Source organism: Quercus suber, unplaced genomic scaffold, assembly GCF_002906115.3.
Source record: "Quercus suber isolate HL8 unplaced genomic scaffold, Cork oak 2.0 scaffold_7, whole genome shotgun sequence".
Classification (NCBI taxonomy): domain Eukaryota; kingdom Viridiplantae; phylum Streptophyta; class Magnoliopsida; order Fagales; family Fagaceae; genus Quercus; species Quercus suber.
Window position 1 is genome coordinate 3,176,926 of NW_027069473.1, and position 26,645 is coordinate 3,203,570.

The 26,645-nt window shown below is 35.6% G+C and overlaps 1 protein-coding gene and 1 long non-coding RNA gene across 2 annotated transcripts; one reads left to right on the plus strand and one right to left on the minus strand.

Annotated features, from left to right (window-relative positions):
• Nucleotides 1-867: 867 nt before the first annotated feature.
• On the minus strand, nt 868-7,385 carry LOC112027553 (uncharacterized). Its single transcript, XM_065774680.1, has 11 exons — nt 7,157-7,385; nt 6,963-7,059; nt 6,712-6,773; nt 6,410-6,466; nt 5,876-5,935; nt 4,350-4,412; nt 4,077-4,119; nt 2,871-2,948; nt 1,777-2,107; nt 1,555-1,705; nt 868-1,449 (listed from the first exon to the last, which is right to left on the minus strand). The coding sequence occupies exons 1-11, from the start codon at nt 7,262-7,264 to the stop codon at nt 1,360-1,362; spliced, it is 1,140 nt and encodes a 379-aa protein (XP_065630752.1). The 5' UTR covers nt 7,265-7,385; the 3' UTR covers nt 868-1,359.
• A 17,015-nt stretch (nt 7,386-24,400) lies between these two features.
• Nucleotides 24,401-26,000, plus strand: LOC136068284 (uncharacterized). Its single transcript, XR_010629667.1, has 2 exons — nt 24,401-24,685; nt 25,503-26,000. It is a non-coding gene; the product is annotated as an uncharacterized LOC136068284 (long non-coding RNA).
• The last annotated feature ends 645 nt before the right edge of the window (nt 26,001-26,645 follow it).

The window sequence follows — 26,645 nt, forward strand, 5'->3', positions numbered from 1 at the left end:
TCAAAGAAAGGCACTCACATGATAGACGTGATGAAATTTATTGGATTTATGGAAAGATGTTGATGAAATGATCATATTGAAAAAAAAAATATAAATTAAAGGAAGGGAGTAAAAAAGTTAATATTATTATAATGATACAAATCAAAACAAATCAAAATTAAAGAGTGTAATTTATATAATTTAACAAAGTAAATAATAAAAGTAAAACCCTCCAAAAAAATTAATAATGGAAGGCTGAAGCCCACCCTGACAAATATATAAATGACTTGGAGTTCATTGTCCTTGGTGAGCACGTCACTCGTCCTACATGGTAACTCAGTTCACGTGGTACTAATGGAATAAGACATTAACACCTATGATTTGTTTATACTACTATTTAAAGAAATTTTCTTATTTGAGATTTTCATTTTTTTTTGTTTAAAAATGCTCCTACACTCTTATGTTTATATAGAGACAAAACGAAAAAATAATTTGATAAAAATACAACTCTAACTCCCACTAAAACGTTGCCTAAAATATAGAGTAACTCTTTTATTAATTTTCAAATTATTTATCCACTTATAAAAGAACCTCAAAATAAAAATTATATATAAAAAAAATAAAGATAGTTTTTTTAGCATTATTGGCAACCTGATTTTGAAGACCCTTTTCCAAAAGGGACAATTTCGTGGGCTACTGCATGTTAATATTAGTATTTGTGACCCGCTCGCTCTGGCTCATTGCACTGACCAAGCTTACTGGACTGACTTCGTGTATTTTGTACCAACATTACAAAAAAATAAAAATAAAAGAGTGAAGTTATAGATAGATTACATTGATAACTTGCAACTTAGCTAGAAGATTGTTGAGGCTTTTAGAGCTTTCAACTGTAACTGTAAATTTGCTATGATCTTTTGTTGCATTATGTACTTCAGATTAGAAGAATTTGAAATCTGACCGAATAAGTATACATGGAATACAAATCAAAATATCTCATCATCATGGTAACAAAAATGACTATCTTTTAAACTAACTCTTGAGAAATATTTTCTCCAAGGAGACCTTAACAAGTGTCGTTCATATGCCGACATAGTAGATAATTAGGTAGTACTACTACCAGTCCGATGTTACATTCTAAAGATCTATTACTCCCAACTACAACTAACTAGATACTCAACGGGAGGTTGCAACATGTATGACACCTGCCAAGCTCCCTTGGGATCTCAAACACTCTTGATAATTGCGGAATTACGGTGCATTATGCAGAGTGAATTCAACGTCTAAGCAAACCAGCGAACAATCTTCCATTATACCATACGGGGTTGTGCTACAAAAAGTGGGAATATCAATCCCCAAAGTCAAGCAAAATGCAGCTTTAGTCTAGGATACGGAATAGACCTTCACTACTTTAGTTGTGTCACAAACAACAAGGTTTTCTGATTCTGTTGGAGTTGTACAGAGCCAATTGACCTGCCAAGGTGTAAGAGTACAAAATGAGAATCTACATACAAACCAAATAAAAAATAAAAAAACACTGAAGATGCAAAGTAATGAAGAAAAACAATAGGAACCAACTTTTTTGCTGAGACTGATGTTCAAATGTAGATCATTGTTGTCATTGGATTGCCTTGCATCATAATATTTGGACCAATCCCAGACCTTCACAGACTTATCATTCCCACCTGAAATTATAAACTTTCCGATCTCTCCGAACAACGAAAATGCCCTGAATAGTTTATTCTAGTTAAAATAAAAGAAGATTAGTTTAAATACATTGTGTATAAGCAAATTACTTACACACAAGACACTGCAGCAGTATGGCCACCCAATGAGTAATCCAAACATAGCCTCTTTCTTCCATTTTGATTAGAAGTCTCTATATCAGCAGTTGGACTACTGTCTTTTGATCTTGATTGAGATCCTCTCCGGGGTTTAGTGGAAGTTTTTGACCTCATAGCAGCAAGTTCTGATTCAATATTTATCACATCAATGACACCATCACCCCTTGCAACAACACATATCTTGTCTACTTTGTCTAACATATCGACTTCTGGAACTGCTAGCATGTGAATAAAAGCAGGATTAAAAGACTGCCCTGTGTTACCACCGCTGTTCATGTCAGGCAAACCTGCAGTGAAGACAAGGAGGCAATAATGACTTAATCCAAAAAAAAGAAAAAGAAAAAGAAAAAGAAATACAATATTGAGACACAATGTGGCTTTATGATATATTGAAGCACCCAAAGGATCATAGGACAGGCGTTAAAGTTTATCCATCTTTTGCAAATGACATTATATTTACTACTGACACCAAGATAACACAACATATGATTTAAAAGAGGTCTGTATAGTTTAAAATATTATCAATTAATTGTGTGTATGCTCAGTGCTCACAGTCCAATGTCAAACCTAGGAGCCTTCTGGGACAAACTCTCCATTCCCACCACAAATTTTCCTTCTTTTGATTTGGGCTCACACTGTTGAAACACACATCAGTATCTGGTAGCTATGGCCCGGACAGCTTATAGTTAAAATAATTTTTAAGATGCTACAGATCAAAGATCCAACAATTTAATGGATCATGAAGTTACAGCTAAAAATCAAATTAATAGATTGCAAGAGCATTATATACTCTGCACCACAAAAACTTGTTTGGTATCTGGAATACTATAAAAAGATAACAAATATAAAGTTGGGCACACTTTGCAACAGGTGCAACAAAACAAGCTAGTAGAAAAGTGATGTTCCAAAGCTAGCATGCTAAATAACAATTTCTGAAGCCCATTGAAGAGTAACACCAGATCTAATTTTGGTTAAACCACAAAGGAGTCATGGGAAGTGTGAAATGAGATAGTGGCAATATACACAGAACAGAACATATGAGATACATACCAAAATCCATAATTTTGTATGGTCGACCTTTAGAGAAGTCCCACATAATAAGCTTTGAATCAAGACCTCCAGTAATAACTGCCAATGTTCCCAAAGCAGAAATAAGTACTCAGATAATGAAGATTATAGATTCAAATGCAAGTCTTTTAGATTTAGGAACAAACTGCACAGGTACAACATTTATGTTACACATGAATGGTTCAAAAATTATAACAAAAAGCCCTATATATACCCTGGCTAAAGATGTCTACAATAGCAACTAAGTTCATATGAACAGGTTTATCCAAAAAAAAAAAAGTTCATATGAATAGTAGCAGCACACTGAAATTTGATAATGGGCATCTGAACTCCCATGAAAAGCTAACATATTTTTCTCTAAACCATTACCATTACCACCCAAGTTCACTCGTAATAGTGGCAATTAGCATACTCTCAGACAAGTGACTAGTTACTAGATGCAAGTTTCAAAGACAGTGAATAATGAAATTCAATGCAAGGAAATCAATGATACAGTGATTTCCATGTGTTGAGTTACAGCGTGTTTGTACACATCAGAAGAAGGAAAGTAATGGTTAAGGCTGAATCGATCATTTGTTCCTTTTTAAGGAAACTTAGGCTGTGTTTGGGGCTTTGGGTGTCCCTGAAATTTGAGTGGCCATCCTTTGTTACAAGGAAATCATAGCTAAAAATAATGAACTACAGCAAAACCGGATGCCATTGATATAGTTGGAAGTCTCTATCACTCACTAGAAAATGAAACATTTGACAATATTTTGAGCCAATTGCATGGTTGTAGTGGTACATTTTTCTTAGTCTTCCATGACAAAGCTAGGACTTGGACACATAATGTTCCAGTCAAGGCATCATTATGCCTTCCCATGCACCCACACTTACCTTCTACAAGGAAACCATAATTCTACGAAGACCCTGCTTTCCTCTGAACTACATCATTGTCCCTTATTTACTAAACTTTAGACTTGATGAATTTACAAACCGATCAACTGTTAAGGAGATCCCTTGAATTTGCCAATGCTTTATGTTGAATAAGCAAAGTAGCAAACTACAATGTTTGGAGATTAATGTCTAATATGCAATCACCAAAGCTAGTTGCATCCAATGTAGCCATGGCTCTTATATCATCATCGACACCCCAAGTACATGCTTGCACATATGCAAGAGAGATAGAGATCAATTAAATTTAAATACCTTCCCAGGGTCTCCAAGGAAGGAACTGCACACTGCTACAGATCTTTAAAATAGAGTTAAGGTGGAAGAAATACAATAAGGTATACAAAGAAAGAACAGAACAAATTTAGGGAAGAAAAGTATTTTGAAAAACTGAGAAAAAAAGAAAAGAAAAGAAAAGAAAGGAAAAAGCAATGAGCAAAAAAATATGTTGACAAACCAACCCTTAAGTTACATAAATGGAACATAAGACAGGTCAACCAAAAACAGAATCCTTGAAATTTACAAGGATACACTTGTATGGCCCGCTCCCGCTCTTAATGTTTTATAAAGGTGATGCTGATGAATGTCAATGATCTGCCATAGAGATCATAATCAGCAGTTGACTGCAGGAAAGCAGCATTACCAATCTTCTATTGTTGTTTTTAATGCTTCAAAATAACTTGATATGAAAAACCTTATTATTGGAGAGAGAGAGAGGGGGGGGGGGGGGGGGGAGGGGGGGAACACAATATACTGAAAACAGAAAATATAATCATGCATGAAAAGTTGCAAGAAAGAATTCTCAGATAGCAAGAGAAGATCTTCATATAATTACAATAGCAAATCATGTCTTCTTTCATATATCAAACCATATAGTTATCACATTGTGGGTCAAAACTCAAAATTCACATATCAAATGGTGTCATAAAATTTTCTGAATAAATTGAAAGAAACAGTATATGCCAAAATTTGCATTCTTGAAAATGACATTAATAACATTAGAACTTTATTGATTTAGATGCAACTGTTTAAGCCAGATTCATGGCCTCCATAGGAAACTCATGGGGTTATAAAACAATGCTGTGAGAAGCTCCTTCATTGCTGATGGATTTTAAACATTTACGAGAAACCCCTATGATAATGATATTACTTATTAAAGATGCCAGCATCATGAGCTGCAATCAGAAGCAAAATGTAACTTTATAATCCAGTGGATATATTACCACCACGAAGCATTATGAGTAGGAAAGTGTGCATACAACTCAACAAACATATCTATTTTGATCAAGACAAACAAGACAATGTAGTGACAAAACCAAGATTGAACCACGAGGTTTTTTATTTTATTTTATTTTTTACCAACAATTGAGAATTCATATAATCCTCATCATGCTAGGATATCCACGATCTCAATGATCCTTTGGTAATTAAATGTTACTGATCTTTAAGCACTTTTGTAATACTATAGACATGTTGACATCCAAGCTCACTGAAAAAACGCAAAGAGACAATGAGCCACTTACTGATTTGCATGGTTTTATGGCTGTCTAGGTGGATTACAATCTTGATAGGTGTCAAGTTTCAATGAGGCTTAAAAATATGCACTCTTACAAGCATGAGGATGGATGTGTGTATGCATGCACACACAATTAAACAAGAAAGATCAACATTTAATCTAATTATAAGAATTTAGACAAGTAATTTGATAATTATTTAAGAGGAAATTAAAAAGAAACTTATTACACGTAAAAATTACACTTTAACTGTGAATGAATAAAGAAAAGAAATTGATCTAGAAATTGTGAAACATGATAACATACCTGAAAATTTTACTAAAATATTCTGTCCCGCTATTTTTTAAGTTTAACTTACAATTTTAATGTGGGTGATGAGGGCAACATGACTCTTACTATTAGTTGGGGCAAGGCAAGACTTGTTTTTTTTTGGGCGGGGGTGTGTGTGTGTGTGTGTGTGTAGTGCAATTGTCTCCCCTGGACCACCCTACACCCACCCCCTACACCCACCCATGATCCAGTGAGCCAAAACATCATAAGTACCTTAACATCACCACCATCGTCTGCAGCAGCAAGAAAAGACGACTTAGAGTTGCATGAAATCTGCAAAAACAGAAACAATATTATTTTAAGAGATCTTAGTATTAATTGATTAATATATAATTAATATGTTTAAGCATTAAATACGCCCAGAAGTAATTCTGGAGCTTAATACTTAAATATAGTGCCAGAATAAATAAAATAGAAAAAGACATAATATTGTAACTGCACATACTGAAAGTGATATTCATATTAAATTATATGAATAGAAGAAAAATATGACGAAGAGTGGCAACTCGCAAGACATAAATGGGACAGTATTTTGATCCAGGAATTCATATCACAAATTTTTTTAATTAAAAAAATGGTTACAATTTACAATGAATATGTATAAATCATTACATGATTTGAAAACATTTAAAAAAAAAAAAAGTACTACTATTCCATATGAGTAACATACAGATACATGGGTCAAAACGTAACATAAGGACAAAAAATCTAATTCAAATCTTAAAAAGCATCAATAAAAATGCCTACCTGATTTATCTCCTCTTTGTTGTAGCTATAACTCTGCAGTGGCTTCCATGAGGTGGCCTCCAAAAGACAAAAAAGAAAAAACAGCTTGTTGGCAACAATTACAATATCAACTGTAAATCAGTAACTAAGAGTACATAATCATGAAATATTGACAAACTAGGCTATATATAAAGTTCTAAATTTACACTAAACCTCATACTGATGCACAAGCATAATATTAGTTAAAACCCAAAAAAAAAAAGAAAAAAAAAAGAAAAAAGAAAAAGAAGCAAACCAAAAGGTTAAATATGAGAAAGGATTACCATATGCACATCAAAACACTGGACTTCCATTCCCGAAGAGGCATAAATGATATCTTCATTCCCTGAGTCAAGCAACAATCACTAATGTGAACGTTGATCATAAACCTGACTGTAAACTGAATTAGATACCAAACATATCACCAATATACACAGTATTAAAGAAATCAATTATAAATTGAACTCAAGAAATTAATACCCAATGAATCAAAACTAAAATATATATATATATATATATATATATATATAAATACCTGACTTGAAACATAAAGAAGAAATGGGTTCCTTCCCAATTTCCATTACAAGCTGTACATCTTTGCATCGCATATCAAACCAGCAAATGCAACCATCCTGTTTCATTATTACAAATGAAAACATAACTTAATCAAAAGTTAAATTTTTTTCCTTTTTTTTGGAGAGAGAGAGAGAGAGAGTTTATGTGTTTTACCTCGGCAGAAGTGGCGACGAAGCCAGGGCGGTTACGTGAGGCGATGCAACAGGTGGCAGTGGCCTTGTGACCCCTAAGCTTTCTGGGGTTTGTCTCCGTCGTCGTCATCTCAATTCTGTCTCTGTTAGACTGTTACTCTCTGGGTTTCTCTCTTCATAAAGTTACACTGCCTCTGACTGATGCTGGTGGGTTCGGTTCGGGTTACCCAATTGTCAATGACCCAGAATTTTTTTTTTTTTTTGGTGGGTATAAACGACTATAGCAAGTAGCAACTAGCAAATAGTGTCAGCTGTCAACAAAATGACATGTACTCAAGCCAGCTATTGGCATGAGTAGGCACGAATGCCAGTAGACATGGCAAAGCGAACCGTTCAAGTCATTTTAAGTGAGTTAAAGAGGGGTTTAAATTAATCAGGTTGCAGGTCGGGTTGATTTGTATTTTTTATATATTTTTTTTAATAAAGAAAATAACATATATTTGTTATTTAAAAAGTCATGTAACAAATTATTTAATGTAAAATGCATTACTTTGAATTTACCACTTATATAAAAAATAAACTACACTTATTGTAATTTATTCAATAATTTTAAAATTATACAAATCCTAACATTGTTATCTAAAACAAAATAACACAAAAATAAGTAAAACAAATACACAAATTTTATTTCTACACACTATCATCTCAAAATATAAAACAAAATTACACATGACTTATTGGATAATTCATTTGACAAAGAATAAAAATATATAAGAAATTTACAATCTTAAAAATTAATTTTATAATCTATTGTCAATTATGGTTGACACTTTATTTCAATTTGAGATATGCATTAAAGTTTGATTGTTTACTTATTTATACATGATCTCTTTTATGAATATCATATTTTTTTTTTTTTTGAGAAAGTTTTATGAATATCATATCATTGTTAAGCAACACACATTCTGGGAAATATCATAATTTATTTTGAAAAACCGTTTATTTGGATATAAATTGTTTAAAAATATGTCTAAGCATTCATAATTTATGTTAATTTGATACTTTGACTTAACTATTTTCACACTAGTGAATGTTTTTCACACATGTCTACAATTTTAAATCTATATTTTTAACTGTACTGTAACCAAATTATCTTGACATGTATTTTGCTATTTGATATCTAAAAATCTTTACTCATTACAAAATGCTCAATCATTCATCTTTCAATTAATTTGCATGCAATTATGTAAATGTCTTAATTATTTCCTTAAAGCTCACAACAAACAACTAAACCAATATTGTCTTAATTTTATTATTTTTTTAACAATTTTTTTTTAAAAAATAGTTCAGGTTCGGTTCGGGTTGGGTTGTCCTGCTAAAAACATGGGTCGAGTTACGATTCAACCTGTTTTTCTACGAGTTAAAAAAATTAGGTTTGGATCAGGTTTTTTGGGTCGGGTCGGGTCAAAAAAATTCTGACCCGTTTCACCATGTCTACGTATGTGACCTATAATAGGGCTCATCCCTTGTATGAGAGGAGGGAGCAGTATTTCTAGTCTACACAATAATTGCTCTAATATCATTAAGGACTTTTATTTCTAAGTTCAAATATAGTTAAGACAGTTGAAAATTTAAGATTAAGAGGTCCAAATTGATAAAGATTATTAAGAAATTGGGAACTTACGTTTTTTTTTTCACCCTAATCTACCACCTGATTAGACTTTCCTTTTTCTTTTGTTAAATAAGTGTTTTTTTTTTAATCAAACCACATAGGGGGAAAACAAAAAGGAGAGAGCCTAGGTATATGTCGATCCAATACCTGATAAATCAGGGGGAGGAGATTAGAGATGTGAACTAGCCTAGTCCAGTCATAAAAATAGGTCAATTCAGCTAATAAAGGAGCATGAACATTATCACCTCTATACATAAAAGAAAAGGAAAAATTACAAAGGTTCTACATAGACTCAAAATATCCTTTGTAATTGCTTTAATGCTTCAGTGGGTTGTCACTTCAAAATTGGATAGAGGCTCAAGAACATTCAAAGTATAACCTTCAATTATTATGTTGTTGTATCCTTCAAAAGTTGTAATTTTAACAACCTATAGAGTAGCCTTAGCTTCTCCACCAAAGTTTAATGAAACACATATAATCCTTATCCCTAAAGTTAAGAGCCCCAAGAAAATTACTAAATACCGACCCATCAGCCTCTCTAATGTCATATCTAGAATTGCCTCAAAAGTCCTAGCTAATAGACTGAAAGTAAAAAAGTTGTAATTTTAACAACCTATAGAGTAGCCTTAGCTTCTCCACCAAAGTTTAAGGAAACACATGTAATCCTTATCCCTAAAGTTAAGAGCCCCAAGAATATTACTAAATACCAACCCATCAGCCTCTCTAATGTCATATCTAGAATTGCCTTAAAAGTCCTAGCTAATAGACTGAAAGTAGTCCTGCCAACCATCATTGGTGAAAACTAGAGTGCATTCATGTCTAATAGGCTTATAACTAATAATATCATTGTAACCTTTGAAGTCATGAACCATATTAGTTAGAAAAAGGGTGGTCTAAGGGGGTAGATGGCTTTAAAACTTGATATGAGTAAAACTTATGATAGAGTTGAGTGGACTGGCCTAGAACAAATAATGATAAAAATGGGTTTCACTCCAAGTGGATTAATATTATTATGTAGTGCCTATCATTAGTTACTTACTCTATTCATATTAATGGGGTCCCTCAAGGGCATATAGGGGATTATGCCCAGGGGATCCTCTCTCTCCCTACTTGTTTCTGTTGTGTGCAAAGGGGCTATCTGCGTTGATAAAAAAGGCCATAGTGGAGAAGCGGGTACATGGTATTGCAACTTGCCGAAAGGGACCACACTTATCTCATCTATTCTTTGCAGATGACTGCCTATCGTTTTGCCAAGCTATCATAAAGGAATGTGAAGAATTATTGAGACTCCTCCAAATTTATGAAATGTCAACGAGTCAGCAACTCAATTGAGATAAGACCTCATTATTCTTCAGTAGGAATACACAGGCAGATATTCAAGAGAGAATCAAGCAACTCTTTGGTTCGGAAATTATAAAGCAACACAAGAAGTATCTAGGTCTACCATCCCTAGTAGGAAGATAAAAAAGAAATACTTTTTAGTAGCTAAAAGAGAGATTGGCCAACAAATTATCTAGGTGGAAGGAGAAGCTTTTATCCAACGTAGGTAAGGATACTTTTATCAATGTCGTAGCACAGGCCATTCCAGCTTATACTATGAGTTACTTCTTACTACCTGATAGCTTGTGTGACGAGATGACAAGTATGGTGCGAAATTTCTGGTGGGGATAGAAAGGGTCTGAAAGGAAGATGGCATGGATGAAATGGGACAAACTAAGTGAGCCAAAAATGATGGGGGGACTGGGATTCAAAGACCTAAGGGCTTTTAACCTTGCTTTATTGGCCAAACAAGGATGAAGGCTACAACAAGGGAAAAACTCTCTCTTCTATAGAGTACCAAGGAAGACTTCATCCATGCTCAAAAAGGCCACCATTCATCCTTTGCTTGGAAAAGTATTTGGGCATCACAATCACTAATTAGAGATGGGGTTAGATAGTAAGTAGGAAATGGCCATAATATTCAAATTTTGAGGGACAAGTGGACTACTAGCCTAACCACATACCAGATTGTTTCACCACCAAAGATCCTCCCAAATGATGCAAAGGTATGTGCAATCATTGATGCAGATAATGGAGAATGGAAAGCTCATTTAATTTGGGATATTTTCCTAGAACATGAAGTAGACTCCATTTTAAGCATACCCTTAAGCATAACACTGCTAGAGGATAAACTGGAATGGACAACAATTGCTAATGGGAAGTTTAGTGAGAAGAGTTCATATCACTTGGCTAGAAAAGGAAGCAGAAATAGAGGAGAAAGCTTAGACTCGTCGGGGATGAGAAGATTTTGGAGGACAATTTGGAAGGCACAGGTCCTAAATAAGGTTAGAAATTTTGGTTGGAGAGCATGTCAAAATATTATTCTAACAAAAATGAACCTATATTATAGATAAGTACTTGAAGACCCAATATGTGAAGAATGTGTTGTTGGAATCGAGTCTGTCATACATGTTCTATATGAATGCAAAAAGGCAAGGGAGGTGTAGAGATTTAGTAAGTTGTGCCATATGGTTGAGGGGCAAAGAGAGTTTACAAATATTCTCTAGAACATTGTTATGAACCCCATTGCTGATTCTGGCTTGCTTGAGGTCATACTAGCGATTGCTTGGTATATATGGAAAAATAGGAATGAGGTGAGGCATGGGAGGAGGAAACAAACACATGTAGAGATATACATGAAAGCCATTACTCTTCTAGAGGAGTATAAGACAGCCTAACACATCCCAACAGCTTGAGAGGAAGGGCCTTCGGTAAGAGCTAGGTGGAATCAGCTCCTACGTGGGTGGTATTAGGTGAACACAAATGAGGCTACTTTTGGGAAAGAAGGGTGGTCTGGTATAGACATAATAGTAAGGGATGATCATGGGCTAGTGGTGGCAGCAATGCGTAAAAGGCTACTATACCCTTTGGGTCCACTAGAGATCGAAGCAAAGGCTGTCAAAGCTATTGTGATCTTTGCTAAGGATATTGGCATTTAGGAGGCAATGTTTGAAAGTGACTCTATGGTGGTCTACTCAGCTCTGCAGGGACTGATAGAGCCACCTTCAAGTATCGAGAATGTGGTTATAGGGACACTAAGGCAACTTCACTTCTTTCTCCAAATTGCTTTCAGCCATACACATAGGGAAGGAAATACAATAGCCAACAGGCAGGCCAAGTATGCTCATTTTATTAAGGATTTTGTAACATGGATGGAGGACACTCTGCCAATAATAGCCATTGAAGTATCTTCAGATGTAAACCAAATCTCTTGATTTATAAAATCTACATTTTCTTATCCCAAAAAAAAAAAAAAAAGGACTTATAGGATTCGACTAGTTTACCCATGCTGATAGCAGTCTTGTTCTTCTTGCTATTCCAAGCTTTCTTAACACAATGAAGCATTGACGAAAATGACAATTGAATCCTAAACAACTGTGTGTTTGTTTGAATTTAATTGAAGAATTTTATGCACTATATTTAAGGAATTGCATCAAGATTCTTTCGCCAAACTGCTTTCAGCCATACATGCAGGGAAGGAAATACAGCAGCCAACGGGTTGGCCAAGTATGCTCATTTTTATAAAGGATTTTGTAACATGGATGGAGGACACTCCACCAGTAATAGCCATTGAAGTATCTTCAGATGTAAACCAAATCTCTTGATTTATAAAATCTACATTTTCTTATCCCAAAAAAAAAAAAAAAGGACTTATAGGATTCGACTAGTTTACCCATGCTGATAGCAGTCTTGTTCTTCTTGCTATTCCAAGCTTTCTTAACACAATGAAGCATTGACCAAAATGACAATTGAATCCTAAACAACTGTGTGTTTGTTTGAATTTAATTGAAGAATTGTATGCACTATATTTAAGGAATTGCATCAAAAATTTTTACCCAAAAAATATAACCAATAATTTTTTTTTACATAAGAGATATGAAAATATTTATTGAAAATTTTAAATAAAAATGAAGATCAAAAAAATATTTAAATATAAAAAAACCAAAAATTTATCGCCTTAAGTCTCAAAATGTATTAAGTTAGACTTGATTATACAAAAAAAGCATTACTGTACCCTTTTTGCATGCATATTGTGGGAGGGAGGGATCTAAACCAAAAAATAAAGCCCATAGGTCCAGTATGAGGAAAGGCAAAGGCTCATTCAAGCACTAATTAAAGCTTGACACATAGGCTAAGTCCAAGGAAGTTAGACTTGAAGACAACGCTAGTTCAGGCTAAATATGCGAACAGAGGTCCGAGGATGGGATATTGGTGGACCCATTGTCCAAGGAGCCAGAAGAGCTGTAGCACCTCTGGACGTCCCAACTGTCCACTAGCACCTAAAAGCAGAACACTATGAAAGCCATCAAAGATGTGCAAATAGAGAAGAGAGGAAATATCTTTAAAAGTTAACCATCACCTCCATATTCAATACTCTACATCAACTGAGCTAGCCGCATTTATGAGGAAAAGACACTTGAATTGTGACTTCACAGCTCTCAACACTTTCTACCACCTCTAGAAGGGTCTTGATGGGACAAGCATCCAAGTTATTCTCCTAAGACGTATAGGTGGAGGGTTGAGATGCCATAGACAAGACTATATAAGGAAATGGTCCCCTCTAGAAAAGGGGATGGGCATTTTTACGAACTTAAGAGAAAAAGAACTAAGTATCATACTGTAAAGAGATTGACTTTGACTGTTTGTGAACAATCCATCCTCGGACAAGCCCGAGGAAGTGTTTATACTGAATTTGTGCTTCATCTATTCGTATTAAAAGATTTAGACCTTTTCATTTTGAGTTTGGATCTTATTTAGCATTGCAATTGACTTGGAAAGCTTACTCCCTTACAAATTTATTGTATTGGGCTTAAAGTTATGGGTACCACTATTCTAGGTGAGCTTGGGCCATCTTTTGGATCCAAACACACACACACACACACACACACACATACATAAACACTATGAAGTAGTTTAAGTATAATAATGATTATAATAAATTTAATGCTAGTTTAAAAAAATTAATTGAGCCAACTATGGATAACAAAAATTATAACTTATATTTACATTATAATTTCTAATTTAATCAAATATTTTTTTAATAATTAAATTGTATTTCTTATATTAATTAATTTTTTTTTGGAATTAGTTTTGCATTAAATAATTTATCTTAATAAAAGTTAAATTTTTTTCCTTTTTTTTGGAGAGAGAGAGAGAGAGAGTTTATGTGTTTTACCTCGGCAGAAGTGGCGACGAAGCCAGGGCGGTTACGTGAGGCGATGCAACAGGTGGCAGTGGCCTTGTGACCCCTAAGCTTTCTGGGGTTTGTCTCCGTCGTCGTCATCTCAATTCTGTCTCTGTTAGACTGTTACTCTCTGGGTTTCTCTCTTCATAAAGTTACACTGCCTCTGCCTGATGCTGGTGGGTTCGGTTCGGGTTACCCAATTGTCAATGACCCAGAATTTTTTTTTTTTTTTTGGTGGGTATAAACGACTGTAGCAACTAGCAAATAGTGTCAGCTGTCAACAAAATGACATGTACTCAAGCCAGCTATTGGCATGAGTAGGCACGAATGTCAGTAGACATGGCAAAGCGAACTGTTCAAGTCATTTTAAGTGGGTTAAAAAAGGGTTTGAATTAATTAGGTTGCAGGTCGGGTTGACTTGTATTTTTTATATATATTTTTTAATAAAGAAAATAATATGTATTTGTCATTTGAAAAGTCATGCAATAAATTATTTAATGTAAAATGCATTACTTTGAATTCACCACTTATATAAAAAATGAACTACACTTATTGTAATTTATTCAATAATTTTAAAATTATACAAATCCTAACATTGTTATCTAAAACAAAATAATACAAAAATAAGTAAAACAAATACACAAATTTTATTTCTACACACTATCAACATCTCAAACTATAAAACAAAATTACAAATGACTTATTAGATAATTCATTTGACAAAGAATAAAAATATATAAGAAATTTACAATCTTAAAAATTAATTTTATAATCTATTGTCAATTATGGTTGACATTTTATTTCAATTTGAGATATGCATTAAAGTTTGATTGTTTACTTATTTATACATGATCTCTTTTATGAATATCATATCATTGTTAAGCAACACACATTTTAGGAAATATCATAATTTATTTTGAAAAACCATTTATTTGGATATAAATTGTTTAAAAATATGTTTAAGCATTCATAATTTATGTTAATTTGATATTTTGACTTAACTATTTTCACACTAGTGAATGTTTTTCACACATGTCTACAATTTTAAATCTATATTTTTAACTGTACTGTAACCAAATTATCTTGACATGTATTTTGCTATTTGATATCTAAAAATCTTTACTCATTACAGAATGCTCAATCATTCATCTTTCAATTAATTTGCATGCAATTATGTAAATGTCTTAATTATTTCCTTAAAGCTCACAACAAACAACTAAACCAATATTGTCTTAATTTTATTATTTTTTTAACAATTTTTTTTTAAAAAATAGTTCAGGTTCGGTTCGGGTTGGGTTGTCCTGCTAAAAACATGGGTCAAGTCACGATTCAACCTGTTTTTGCTACAAGTTAAAAAAATTAGGTTTGGATCAGGTTTTTTGGGTCGGGTCGGGTCAAAAAAATTCTGACCCGTTTCACCATGTCTACGTATGTGACCTATAATAGGGCTCATCCCTTGTATGAGAGGAGGGAGCAGTATTTCTAGTCTACACAATAATTGCTCTGATATCATTAAGGACTTTTATTTCTAAGTTCAAATATAGTTAAGACAGTTGAAAATTTAAGATTAAGAGGTCCAAATTGATAAAGATTATTAAGAAATTGGGAACTTACGTTTTTTTTTTCACCCTAATCTACCACCTGATTAGACTTTCCTTTTTCTTTTGTTAAATAAGTGTTTTTTTTTTATTTGACTTAACTATTTTCACACTAGTGAATGTTTTTCACACATGTCTACAATTTTAAATCTATATTTTTAACTGTACTGTAACCAAATTATCTTGACATGTATTTTGCTATTTGATATCTAAAAATCTTTACTCATTACAGAATGCTCAATCATTCATCTTTCAATTAATTTGCATGCAATTATGTAAATGTCTTAATTATTTCCTTAAAGCTCACAACAAACAACTAAACCAATATTGTCTTAATTTTATTATTTTTTTAACAATTTTTTTTTATAAAATAGTTCAGGTTCGGTTCGGGTTGGGTTGTCCTGCTAAAAACATGGGTCGAGTTACGATTCAACCTGTTTTTTCTACGAGTTAAAAAAATTAGGTTTGGATCAGGTTTTTTGGGTCGGGTCGGGTCAAAAAAATTCTGATCCGTTTCACCATGTCTACGTATGTGACTTATAATAGGGCTCATCCCTTGTATGAGAGGAGGGAGCAGTATTTCTAGTCTACACAATAATTGCCCTAATATCATTAAGGACTTTTATTTCTAAGTTCAAATATAGTTAAGACAGTTGAAAATTTAAGATTAAGAGGTCCAAATTGATAAAGATTATTAAGAAATTGGGAACTTACGTTTTTTTTTTCACCCTAATCTACCACCTGATTAGACTTTCCTTTTTCTTTTGTTAAATAAGTGTTTTTTTTTTAATCAAACCACATAGGGGGAAAACAAAAAGGAGAGAGCCTAGGTATATGTCGATCCAATACCTGATAAATCAGGGGGAGGAGATTAGAGATGTGAACTAGCCTAGTCCAGTCATAAAAATAGGTCAATTCAGCTAATAAAGGAGCATGAACATTATCACCTCTATACATAAAAGAAAAGGAAAAATTACAAAGGTTCTACATAGACTCAAAATATCCTTTGTAATTGCTTTAATGCTTCAGTGGGTTGTCACTTCAAAATTGGATAGAGGCTCAAGAACATTCAAAGTATAACCTTCAATTATTATGTTGTTGTATCCTTCAAAAGTTGTAATTTTAACAACCTATAGAGTAGCCTTAGCTTCTCCACCAAAGTTTAATGAAACACATATAATCCTTATCCCTAAAGTTAAGAGCCCCAAGAAAATTACTAAATACCGACCCATCAGCCTCTCTAATGTCATATCTAGAATTGCCTCAAAAGTCCTAGCTAATAGACTGAAAGTAAAAAAGTTGTAATTTTAACAACCTATAGAGTAGCCTTAGCTTCTCCACCAAAGTTTAAGGAAACACATGTAATCCTTATCCCTAAAGTTAAGAGCCCCAAGAATATTACTAAATACCAACCCATCAGCCTCTCTAATGTCATATCTAGAATTGCCTTAAAAGTCCTAGCTAATAGCCTGAAAGTAGTCCTGCCAACCATCATTGGTGAAAACCAGAGTGCATTCATGTCTAATAGGCTTATAACTAATAATATCATTGTAACCTTTGAAGTCATGAACCATATTAGTTAGAAAAAGGGTGGTCTAAGGGGGTAGATGGCTTTAAAACTTGATATGAGTAAAACTTATGATAGAGTTGAGTGGATTGGCCTAGAACAAATAATGATAAAAATGGGTTTCACTCCAAGTGGATTAATATTATTATGTAGTGCCTATCATTAGTTACTTACTCTATTCGTATTAATGGGGTCCCTCAAGGGCATATAGGGGATTATGCCCAGGGGATCCTCACTCTCCCTACTTGTTTCTGTTGTGTGCAAAGGGGCTATCTGCATTGATAAAAAAGGCCATAGTGGAGAAGCGAGTACATGGTATTGCAATTTGCCGAAAGGGACCACACTTATCTCATCTATTCTTTGCAGATGACTGCCTATCGTTTTGCCAAGCTATCATAAAGGAATGTGAAGAATTATTGAGACTCCTCCAAATTTATGAAATGTCAACGAGTCAGCAACTCAATTGAGATAAGACCTCATTATTCTTCAGTAGGAATACACAGGCAGATATTCAAGAGAGAATCAAGCAACTCTTTGGTGCGGAAATTATAAAGCAACACAAGAAGTATCTAGGTCTACCATCCCTAGTAGGAAGATAAAAAAGAAATACTTTTTAGTAGCTAAAAGAGAGATTGGCCAACAAATTATATAGGTGGAAGGAGAAGCTTTTATCCAACGTAGGTAAGGATACTTTTATCAATGTCGTAGCACAGGCCATTCCAGCTTATACTATGAGTTACTTCTTACTACCTAATAGCTTGTGTGACGAGATGACAAGTATGGTGCGAAATTTCTGGTGGGGATAGAAAGGGTCTGAAAGGAAGATGGCATGGATGAAATGGGACAAACTAAGTGAGCCAAAAATGATGGGGGGGACTGGGATTCAGAGACCTAAGGGCTTTTAACCTTGCTTTATTGGCCAAACAAGGATGAAGGCTACAACAAGGGAAAAACTCTCTCTTCTATAGAGTACCAAGGAAGACTTCATCCATGCTAAAAAAGGCCACCATCCATCCTTTGCTTGGAGAAGTATTTGGGCATCGCAATCACTAATTAGAGATGGGGTTAGATAGTAAGTAGGAAATGGCCATAATATTCAAATTTTGAGGGACAAGTGGACTACTAGCCTAACCACATACCAGATTGTTTCACCACCAAAGATCCTCCCAAATGATGCAAAGGTATGTGCAATCATTGATGCAGATAATGGAGAATGGAAAGCTCATTTAATTTGGGATATTTTCCTAGAACATGAAGTAGACTCCATTTTAAGCATACCCTTAAGCATAACACTGCTAGAGGATAAACTGGAATGGACAGCAATTGCTAATGGGAAGTTTAGTGAGAAGAGTTCATATCACTTGGCTAGAAAAGGAAGCAGAAATAGAGGAGAAAGCTTAGACTCGTCGGGGATGAGAAGATTTTGGAGGACAATTTGGAAGGCACAGGTCCTAAATAAGGTTATAAATTTTGGTTGGAGAGCATGTCAAAATATTATTCTAACAAAAATGAACCTATATTATAGATAAGTACTTGAAGACCCAATATGTGAAGAATGTGTTGTTGGAATCGAGTCTGTCATACATGTTCTGTATGAATGCAAAAAGGCAAGGGAGGTGTAGAGATTTAGTAAGTTGTGCCATATGGTTGAGGGGCAAAGAGAGTTTATAAATATTCTCTAGAACATTGTTCTGAACCCCATTGCTGATTCTGGCTTGCTTGAGGTCATACTAACGATTGCTTGGTATATATGGAAAAAAAGGAATGAGGTGAGGCATGGGAGGAGGAAACAAACACATGTAGAGATATACATGAAAGCCATTACTCTTCTAGAGGAATATAAGACAGCCCAACACATCCCAACAGCTTGAGAGGAAGGGCCTTCGATAAGAGCTAGGTGGAATCAGCTCCTACGTGGGTGGTATTAGGTGAACATAAATGAGGCTACTTTTGGAAAAGAAGGGTGGTCTGGTATAGACATAATAGTAAGGGATGATCATGGGCTAGTGGTGGCAGCAATGAGTAAAAGGCTACTATACCCTTTGGGTCCACTAGAGATCGAAGCAAAGGCTGTCAAAGCTATTGTGATCTTTGCTAAGGATATTGGCATTTAGGAGGCAATGTTTGAAAGTGACTCTATGGTGGTCTACTCAGCTCTGCAGGGACTGATAGAGCCACCTTCAAGTATCGAGCATGTGGTTATAGGGACACTAAGGCAACTTCACTTCTTTCTCCAAATTGCTTTCAGCCATACACATAGGGAAGGAAATACAATAGCCAACAGGCAGGCCAAGTACGCTCATTTTATTAAGGATTTTGTAACATGGATGGAGGACACTCCACCAATAATAGCCATTGAAGTATCTTCAGATGTAAACCAAATCTCTTGATTTATAAAATCTTCATTTTCTTATCCAAAAAAATAAAAAAGGGACTTCTAGGATTTGACTAGTCTACCCATGCTAATAGCAATCTTGTTTGTCTTACTATTCCAAGCTTTCTTAACACAATTAAGCATTGACCAAAATGACAATTGAATCCTAAACAACTATGTGTTTGTTTGAATTTAGTTCTTTGATTGATACTCCTTTTTACTTGTTATACTTTAATGTTTCGCTTAATACCTTGGTTCTGTTCTGGCCTTAGTCTCGTGAGGCAATTAGCTCTCCCTCAAGTTTGAATCTGAGGACCATACCACAACTCAGTTCTATCTGACGCTGTTGTTCTTCTGCAAGTAGCTAGCTTTCCCCTAGGTTTGAGTCCTTGGACTATGCAAGACTGTGGTTCTGTCTAACACTTAGAATCTTTTTGAAGAAGTTAGTTTCCCCATAGGCTTGAGTCCGAGGACCATGCAAGGCATTGGTTCTGTCTAACACTTAGAATCTTTTTGAAGTAGTTAGTTTCCCCATAGGTTTGAGTCCGAGGACTATGCAAGGCCTTGGTTCTGTCTACCACTTAGAATCTTTTCGAAGTAGTTAGTTTCCCCATAGGCTTGAGTCCGAGGACCATGCAAGGCATTGGTTCTGTCTAACACTTAGAATCTTTTCAACGTAGTTAGTTTCCTCATAGGCTTGAGTCCGAGGACCATGCAAAGCATTGGTTCTGTCTAACACTTAGAATCTTTTTGAAGTAGTTAGTTTTCCCATAGGCTTGAGTCCGAGGACTATGCAAGGCCTTGGTTCTGTCTAACACTTAGAATCTTTTTGAAGTAGTTAGTTTCCCCATAGGCTTGAGTTCGAGGACCATGCAAGGCCTTGGTTCTGTCAACCACTTAGAATCTTTTTGAAGTAGTTAGTTTCCCTATAGGCTTGAGTCCGAGGACTATGCAAGGCCTTGGTTCTGTCTAACACTTAGAATCTTTTTGAAATAGTTAGTTTCCCTATAGGCTTGAGTCTGAGGACCATGCAAGGCCTTGATTTTGTCTACCACTTAGAATCTTTTTGAAGTAGTCAGTTTCCCTATAGGCTTGAGTCCGAGGACCATGCAAGGCCTTGGTTCTGTCTAACACTTAGAATCTTTTCGAAGTAGTTAGTTTCCCTATAGGCTTGAGTCCGAGGACCATGCAAGGCCTTGGTTCTGTCTAACACTTAGAATCTTTTTGAAGTAGTTAGTTTTCCCATAGGCTTTAGTTTCCCCATAGGCTTGAGTCCGAGGATCATGCAAGGCCTTGGTTCTGTCTACCACTTAGAATCTTTTTGAAGTAGTTAGTTTTCCTATAGGCTTGAGTCCGAGGACCATGCAGGGTCTTGGTTCTGTCTAACACTTAGAATCTTTTTGAAATAGTTAGTTTCCCCATAGGCTTGAGTCTGAGGACCATGCAAGGCCTTGATTTTGTCTACCACTTAGAATCTTTTTGAAGTAGTCAGTTTCCCTATAGGCTTGAGTATGAGGACCATGCAAGGCCTTGGTTCTGTCTAACACTTAGAATCTTTTCGAAGTAGTTAGTTTCCCTATAGGCTTGAGTCCGAGGACCATGCAAGGCCTTGGTTTTGTCTAACACTTAGAATCTTTTTGAAGTAGTTAGTTTCCCCATAGGAATGAGTCCGAGGACCATGCAAGGCCTTGGTTCTGTCTACCACTTAGAATCTTTTTGAAGTAGTTAGTTTCCCCATAGGCTTGAGTCCGAGGACCATGTAAGGCCTTGGTTCTGTTTAACACTTCTGTATGGGATGAAGGAGTTTGTCCTCTGTACTTGGAGTCTTATTTTTGTCATGATGACAGACTCGGCCCTGCTTCACCGGAAGTGGGCCATCCTTGGGCCGGATCCTTGACCTCGCGGTGCCCTGGGCAGGGGTGGTTCGGACTTCTAACCTTATGCGTGGTAGTACCCCGCCTTCAGTTTAAGCTTCTGCCCTCTTCAGTTACAAGGTGTCCCTTGACTGTTCGCGTTCTGCGCTTGACGTTTCGATGCGCGAGACGTGCCCTCATGAATTGATGCAGATCCAGCGGTCTACGACCTCCTTGGAATTTGGTCAGGATTAATGTCGTTGATAACCCTTTTCTCGAATTCTGTGTGGATCAATTCCCACCAACCTCCATACTCTATATAAGGCTCTCTGGGGGGAAACGTCCTTCCACACTCCATGAACCCTCTAACAAAATACAAAACACGTCCCTTTAGCTCTCCGAGCCCCTTCAATAACCCTGTTAGGATTGTGACAAGAGTTTGGAGAAATGGGGCGGCCTTGGATGGGAGTGAGGGCACACAGGCCAAAGGTCCTACTCCCTCGACCAAGAGTCGTTGTGGCTGTAGCTCGCGTCAGACTTCCGGCGTGGCAGAGTTTGGACATCATTTTGATGGTGTCATGCATGGTGGTCAGGAGAGAGGTCTCTGAAGTACATAACGCTCTTCCCCGGGGCGCACCCATACCTGCCCTTCAGACTGGCAGTGACTCGTGCCTGGCCTATCCATTGGTGGAGGCTCGCAAGATTACGTCATATCTGGTGCCCGGGTGTTACCGTGTCCAACGGCCAACCACAGTGGGACCGGGAGAGAATCAAGGGAACATCATGGGGAGGGGTCATCATACGCCCATGCATCTGCTCCTCTCTTCTCGCTGGCACCAATCGCACCGGCCCGGGGGTTGTTGGCAGCCTTAAAACAAGTCTGCCTCAACTCCCTTCCCGAAAGTTAGTTTTAAAACAGGCCCGTCTGGGCTTCTGTTTGTAGAATTAGTTTTAAAACACGCTTGTCTGAGCCTCTGTTTGTACCTTGTATTTACTTTTCGATTAATAAAACGTTGTGGCATTTGTTTCCTTCTCCTATTCTCTGAATCTTTTACTTTCCTGCAACAATCATATCTTGTGCAAAAGCGTTATTGTTGGTTGTTACTTCGTTTTTTTTTTTTTTTTTTGAAGTTGGGGTCAGTGTCGCCGGTGGTGACAAAAGACTACCCCACCTTGCGCAGGCCCCCCACGGTGGAAATCGCTAGCCGTCGCGCCTGCTAACGCCCTAGTTCTTTCCCACAAACGGCGCCAATTGTAGAGACTCAATTTGGAAAAGCCCTTGTAAATCAAAAGGAAATTCATCCCATAAGCCCAAACAATATATTTTTAGAGAGTGGGTTCAAGAACTAGGCCCTAACAAACAGACGACGCCCAAAACAGGACTTACACCAGTTGAAGGCCGGCACGCTAAAGTTATTCATCAAGGTTTCTCCTCGGCGTCAATCCGAGGATTCTGCTCGAGGTCCCCCCTTTTCACTGTTCTGTTGGTTCCCCTTATATAGCCCTCCTTTCACCATCTCTTTCTTCCACCTGTTGATCATCTATGTGCTTCCCTTCTGACCGTGCGTCCCATAAGCTGTGTTATCAGTAATCATATGATTTGTAGTGGCCAAGATTGCCCTGTTTAGGAGTTACATCTCCATTAGTGCGGTCAGAGGATTAGGTAAGCGCATTTATTGTGGAGGTGACAACCTGTCCTGGGCTTGTTCCCCCACTTGGTGTTGTCCTTGGTCCACCGAGGACAGGGTCGTCCTCGGCGGGGTCCTTACAGCTCAGGCCTTTATACAATGTCCTCGGGCGATTCTCTATCCTCGGCATGGGCCTTGGGCCGGATGTAAAATGGGCTAAGGCTATTAGACTTTCAGGCCCCACATACACTATTGGTCCCTAGTGTTTGGAAAATACTTAAGTGTAGTACAATATGTTCCTAAATTAAATTCAAACACAAGATTATGTTGACTTATGAAACATAAACGCTATTTTCTTTTCTAAAGACGATTAAAATTCAATAAAACTAGTTTTGTATCTCAATTGGCACCTCATAGTGTTTTTAAAGGAGAGATTCAAAGTTCAAATTCCCCTACATCAACTATCCTGTTGTGATAATAATAATAATAATAATAATAATAAAAATAAAAATGCAGTTATGTATTTGAATATAATTTAAGAATTTGATGTATTGTAGTTTGCACTTAAGAAATTACACCAAATTTTATTGGAAAAAAAGGATTAACCGATTACAAAATGTTATGTAAAAGATATGAAAAATATTCATTGAAAAATTTAACTAAACATAAAAGTTAAAAATAAAAATCTTCAAAAGTTTCGAATTTGATGATAAGCGCTGTATCTCCATCTCGTCCTCTTTTCGGAAGCGGAACCCAAGTAGGACAAGTTGGAGCAAGGAGTAAGGTAGGGTGAATGCTTGTTGTCATCCCTAATTAGGTAATTTTGGCTCTAATAAGAGAGAAAAGTGTTTTAGGGGATAATAATAAAATATTTGTAAAAACATATTATGAAAAAAAAATCCGAGAAAAAGAAAAAAAAAACACTATAGTATTATACTTGTGACAAATTAAACACAAAAGATACTGTTTTGTTCACCACATAGCCCACCATTTTATTTCCTCACGAGAGAGAGATGCAACTTTATATATATATATATATATATTCATAGTTGACTTAAATTATGAAATAGTTCAAGCATACGAATGATTACGTTAACACTAAAATTAGGCTCAAAAAAATAAATTGAACCAAGTGCGTATAAAAAAAATTATAACTTATATTTACAGTATATTTTATATGTTAATCAAGTATTTAGTTTAATAAATTAAGTAATTTTTCTTATCCTAAATAATTTTTAAAATTAATTTTGTCTTCAATAATTTGACTTAATCTTGCCCCCAAACCAAAATCTTGATTTCACCATTGCATGTAAATTAAATTTTGATATTACTAAAAGTGTACCTCTTACATCAACAATCATCAATTGATACAAAAAATTCAATTAATGGAACTTGATTTTTTTTTTTTTAAGAGAGTGAGAGAGAGAGAGAGTTTGGCGTTGCGTCTCTGCCTCACGTCGGAACGACACAAACTGCATCTCGCCTCAAACTTCTCTCCTTGCCTCTTCGGTCTCTAACCGCAAATCAGATTCATTGTAGAAGCCGCCGGAACCATGGCTGAGAACGGTGTTGCAATCCCATCGCTGCCGGTGCCGCCATGAGCATGGTTTCTCCAAGCCATCTGCCACCCTCCCGGTAACGACAAACGACATATACTCTGTTTCAGTATTGAAATTTGTTTTTTTATTTATTTAATTGATTCATCTGCAAATTTGATGTAGAGTAATGCAATATTTATGGCCTTGAGGCAATCCAATGGATTATATAAACATGTGGATGGAATGGGGAGATTTTCTGTGTTTAGGCAGTCCAAAGAATTTTTATGTATTTTGAGCTTGTGAATAATGTCGAGATTTTCTGTGTTTACAAATGTAAATTAAATGTTTGCTTAAATTTGTTTAATTCATATTTTGAGTCTTGCAAGTGGGAGATTCATATTGTTTATAAGCATGCTGATGCATTATTAAGAAACAACTATTTTGATAGTCAAGTTAGTTATCATAGACATACAAGAAGTGCTTGATTAGTTTCATGATTGTAAAACTAGTCATGTGTATAGAAAATCTAATATGAGGGTCATAGCTGAGTAACGGATTCTCAGTAATGGATTCCAGCGGCTTTTGAGGGTCATAGCTCTTAGACGGAGACATGTGTGGAATGCATGAGGACTTACTCATAAAATCAAAATAATGAAATGAAACATAGTGAGTGATAGTAAGTGTGTCTTATGCAATGAGGTAAGAGGAAAACTTGGATCTTTTACCCCTGCAGTGCTCATGCTATTTTGTTTGGAATCTTTGGATTACATTTGAGCCTTAGAACCGAGTTAATTTCTTCTTGCTCTTTGAAGCAGTGGTTGGCTCAATGGATGGAGGATACAAATTTTTATAGATTAATGTTTAAGGGTGAAAAAAAGAGTCTGCTTAAGAAGTGATAATGCTTTGTTTTGCAGGTATGAACAAGTCTCTATTGCACAACAGGGAGATCAGAGTAGCTGTAGGAAAGTACCAACGCAAGTTTGTCAAGTTGTGGAGGGTTGTAGATGTTGCTGACAATTGAGGGACGCTAGCAGAGATGGTGTGGATGCGATGGTTTTGGCTATAAAACCAAATCATGCGATGGCAGGCTGTTGTAGTTCTTCCATATGCAACCAAACGGCATGCAGCTAGATGCCTGACTGTGCAAAAGGCATTAACTGTGGCTATACAACTTGATTTTTGCAAACTTATTTCAACAAAATCTAGAATAGAGGGCCTCTTTTAATGTTCCTTAAGTGAAGACCACGAATGCATGGAAGTTGGAGAATGCAAGTGGCTCTAGCAGTAACTCTTGTATACATTTTTTTTTTTGTTATGCATAGACAAGATGTGTCTTTTGAGTCACATTATATGGGACTTTGCTCAAATGGGTTAGAAGGGTAATGATAAGAAGAGAAATGAAGTTTAGAATAGCTTCTCTTGTTTGTTAATGTAAATGATGACAATTACATAATGAGTTCTAATTTAAAAAGGATCTAAGGAAAAACCATCTAGTCTTTTCAAGCATGCAGTAGTGAATTTTTGCTATGTTACATAACATGAGCTTTTGGTGCTTACACATTAAGTACTTAATTTATGTATTTAATTATTTTTCAGTCCTCTGGAAACAAAAACAGCTAAAGTAAGATTCTAAGATTCAAATTTCTATATTATATATATTCCTCCATATTTTTTAGCTACAAAATTGATATGAGCAACCCCATTGCAATCCAAATGAAAATTCAATATAGTGATTAGTGAGCCTATTCTAACCATTTAGCTAACCAATATATAAAGTTATTCTCCTTTTCAGTTCACATACATACAAAACCAAACAACTCAAATAGTAAGATTCGATTCAATTCAATTCTTTGACTTTCCTTCTCTTTCCCTCAACTTTCTCAGCAACCAAACCGATAATAATCAAGCCAATAATATTATATTCACATTTCTATCTTTTTCATTCTACATACATCACAAAACCAAAAAACTCAAATCAATAAAGAGCAAAGATATCCATAGTTGTAAACTTCAAATAATGTTGAATAATTTTTTTTTTTTAAAAAAAAAAGAAGATA

Bases quoted from the DNA above. Each gene is read 5' to 3' on its own strand.
- LOC112027553 (XM_065774680.1), bottom strand. From the start codon at position 7,264: ATGACGACGACGGAGACAAACCCCAGAAAGCTTAGGGGTCACAAGGCC. The intron at 6,774-6,962 runs GTATTTATATAT...TGCTTGACTCAG, and splicing joins TTCTTTATGTTTCAAGTCAG to GGAATGAAGATATCATTTAT. The intron at 2,108-2,870 runs GTATGTATCTCA...TCTTCACTGCAG, and splicing joins ATACAAAATTATGGATTTTG to GTTTGCCTGACATGAACAGC.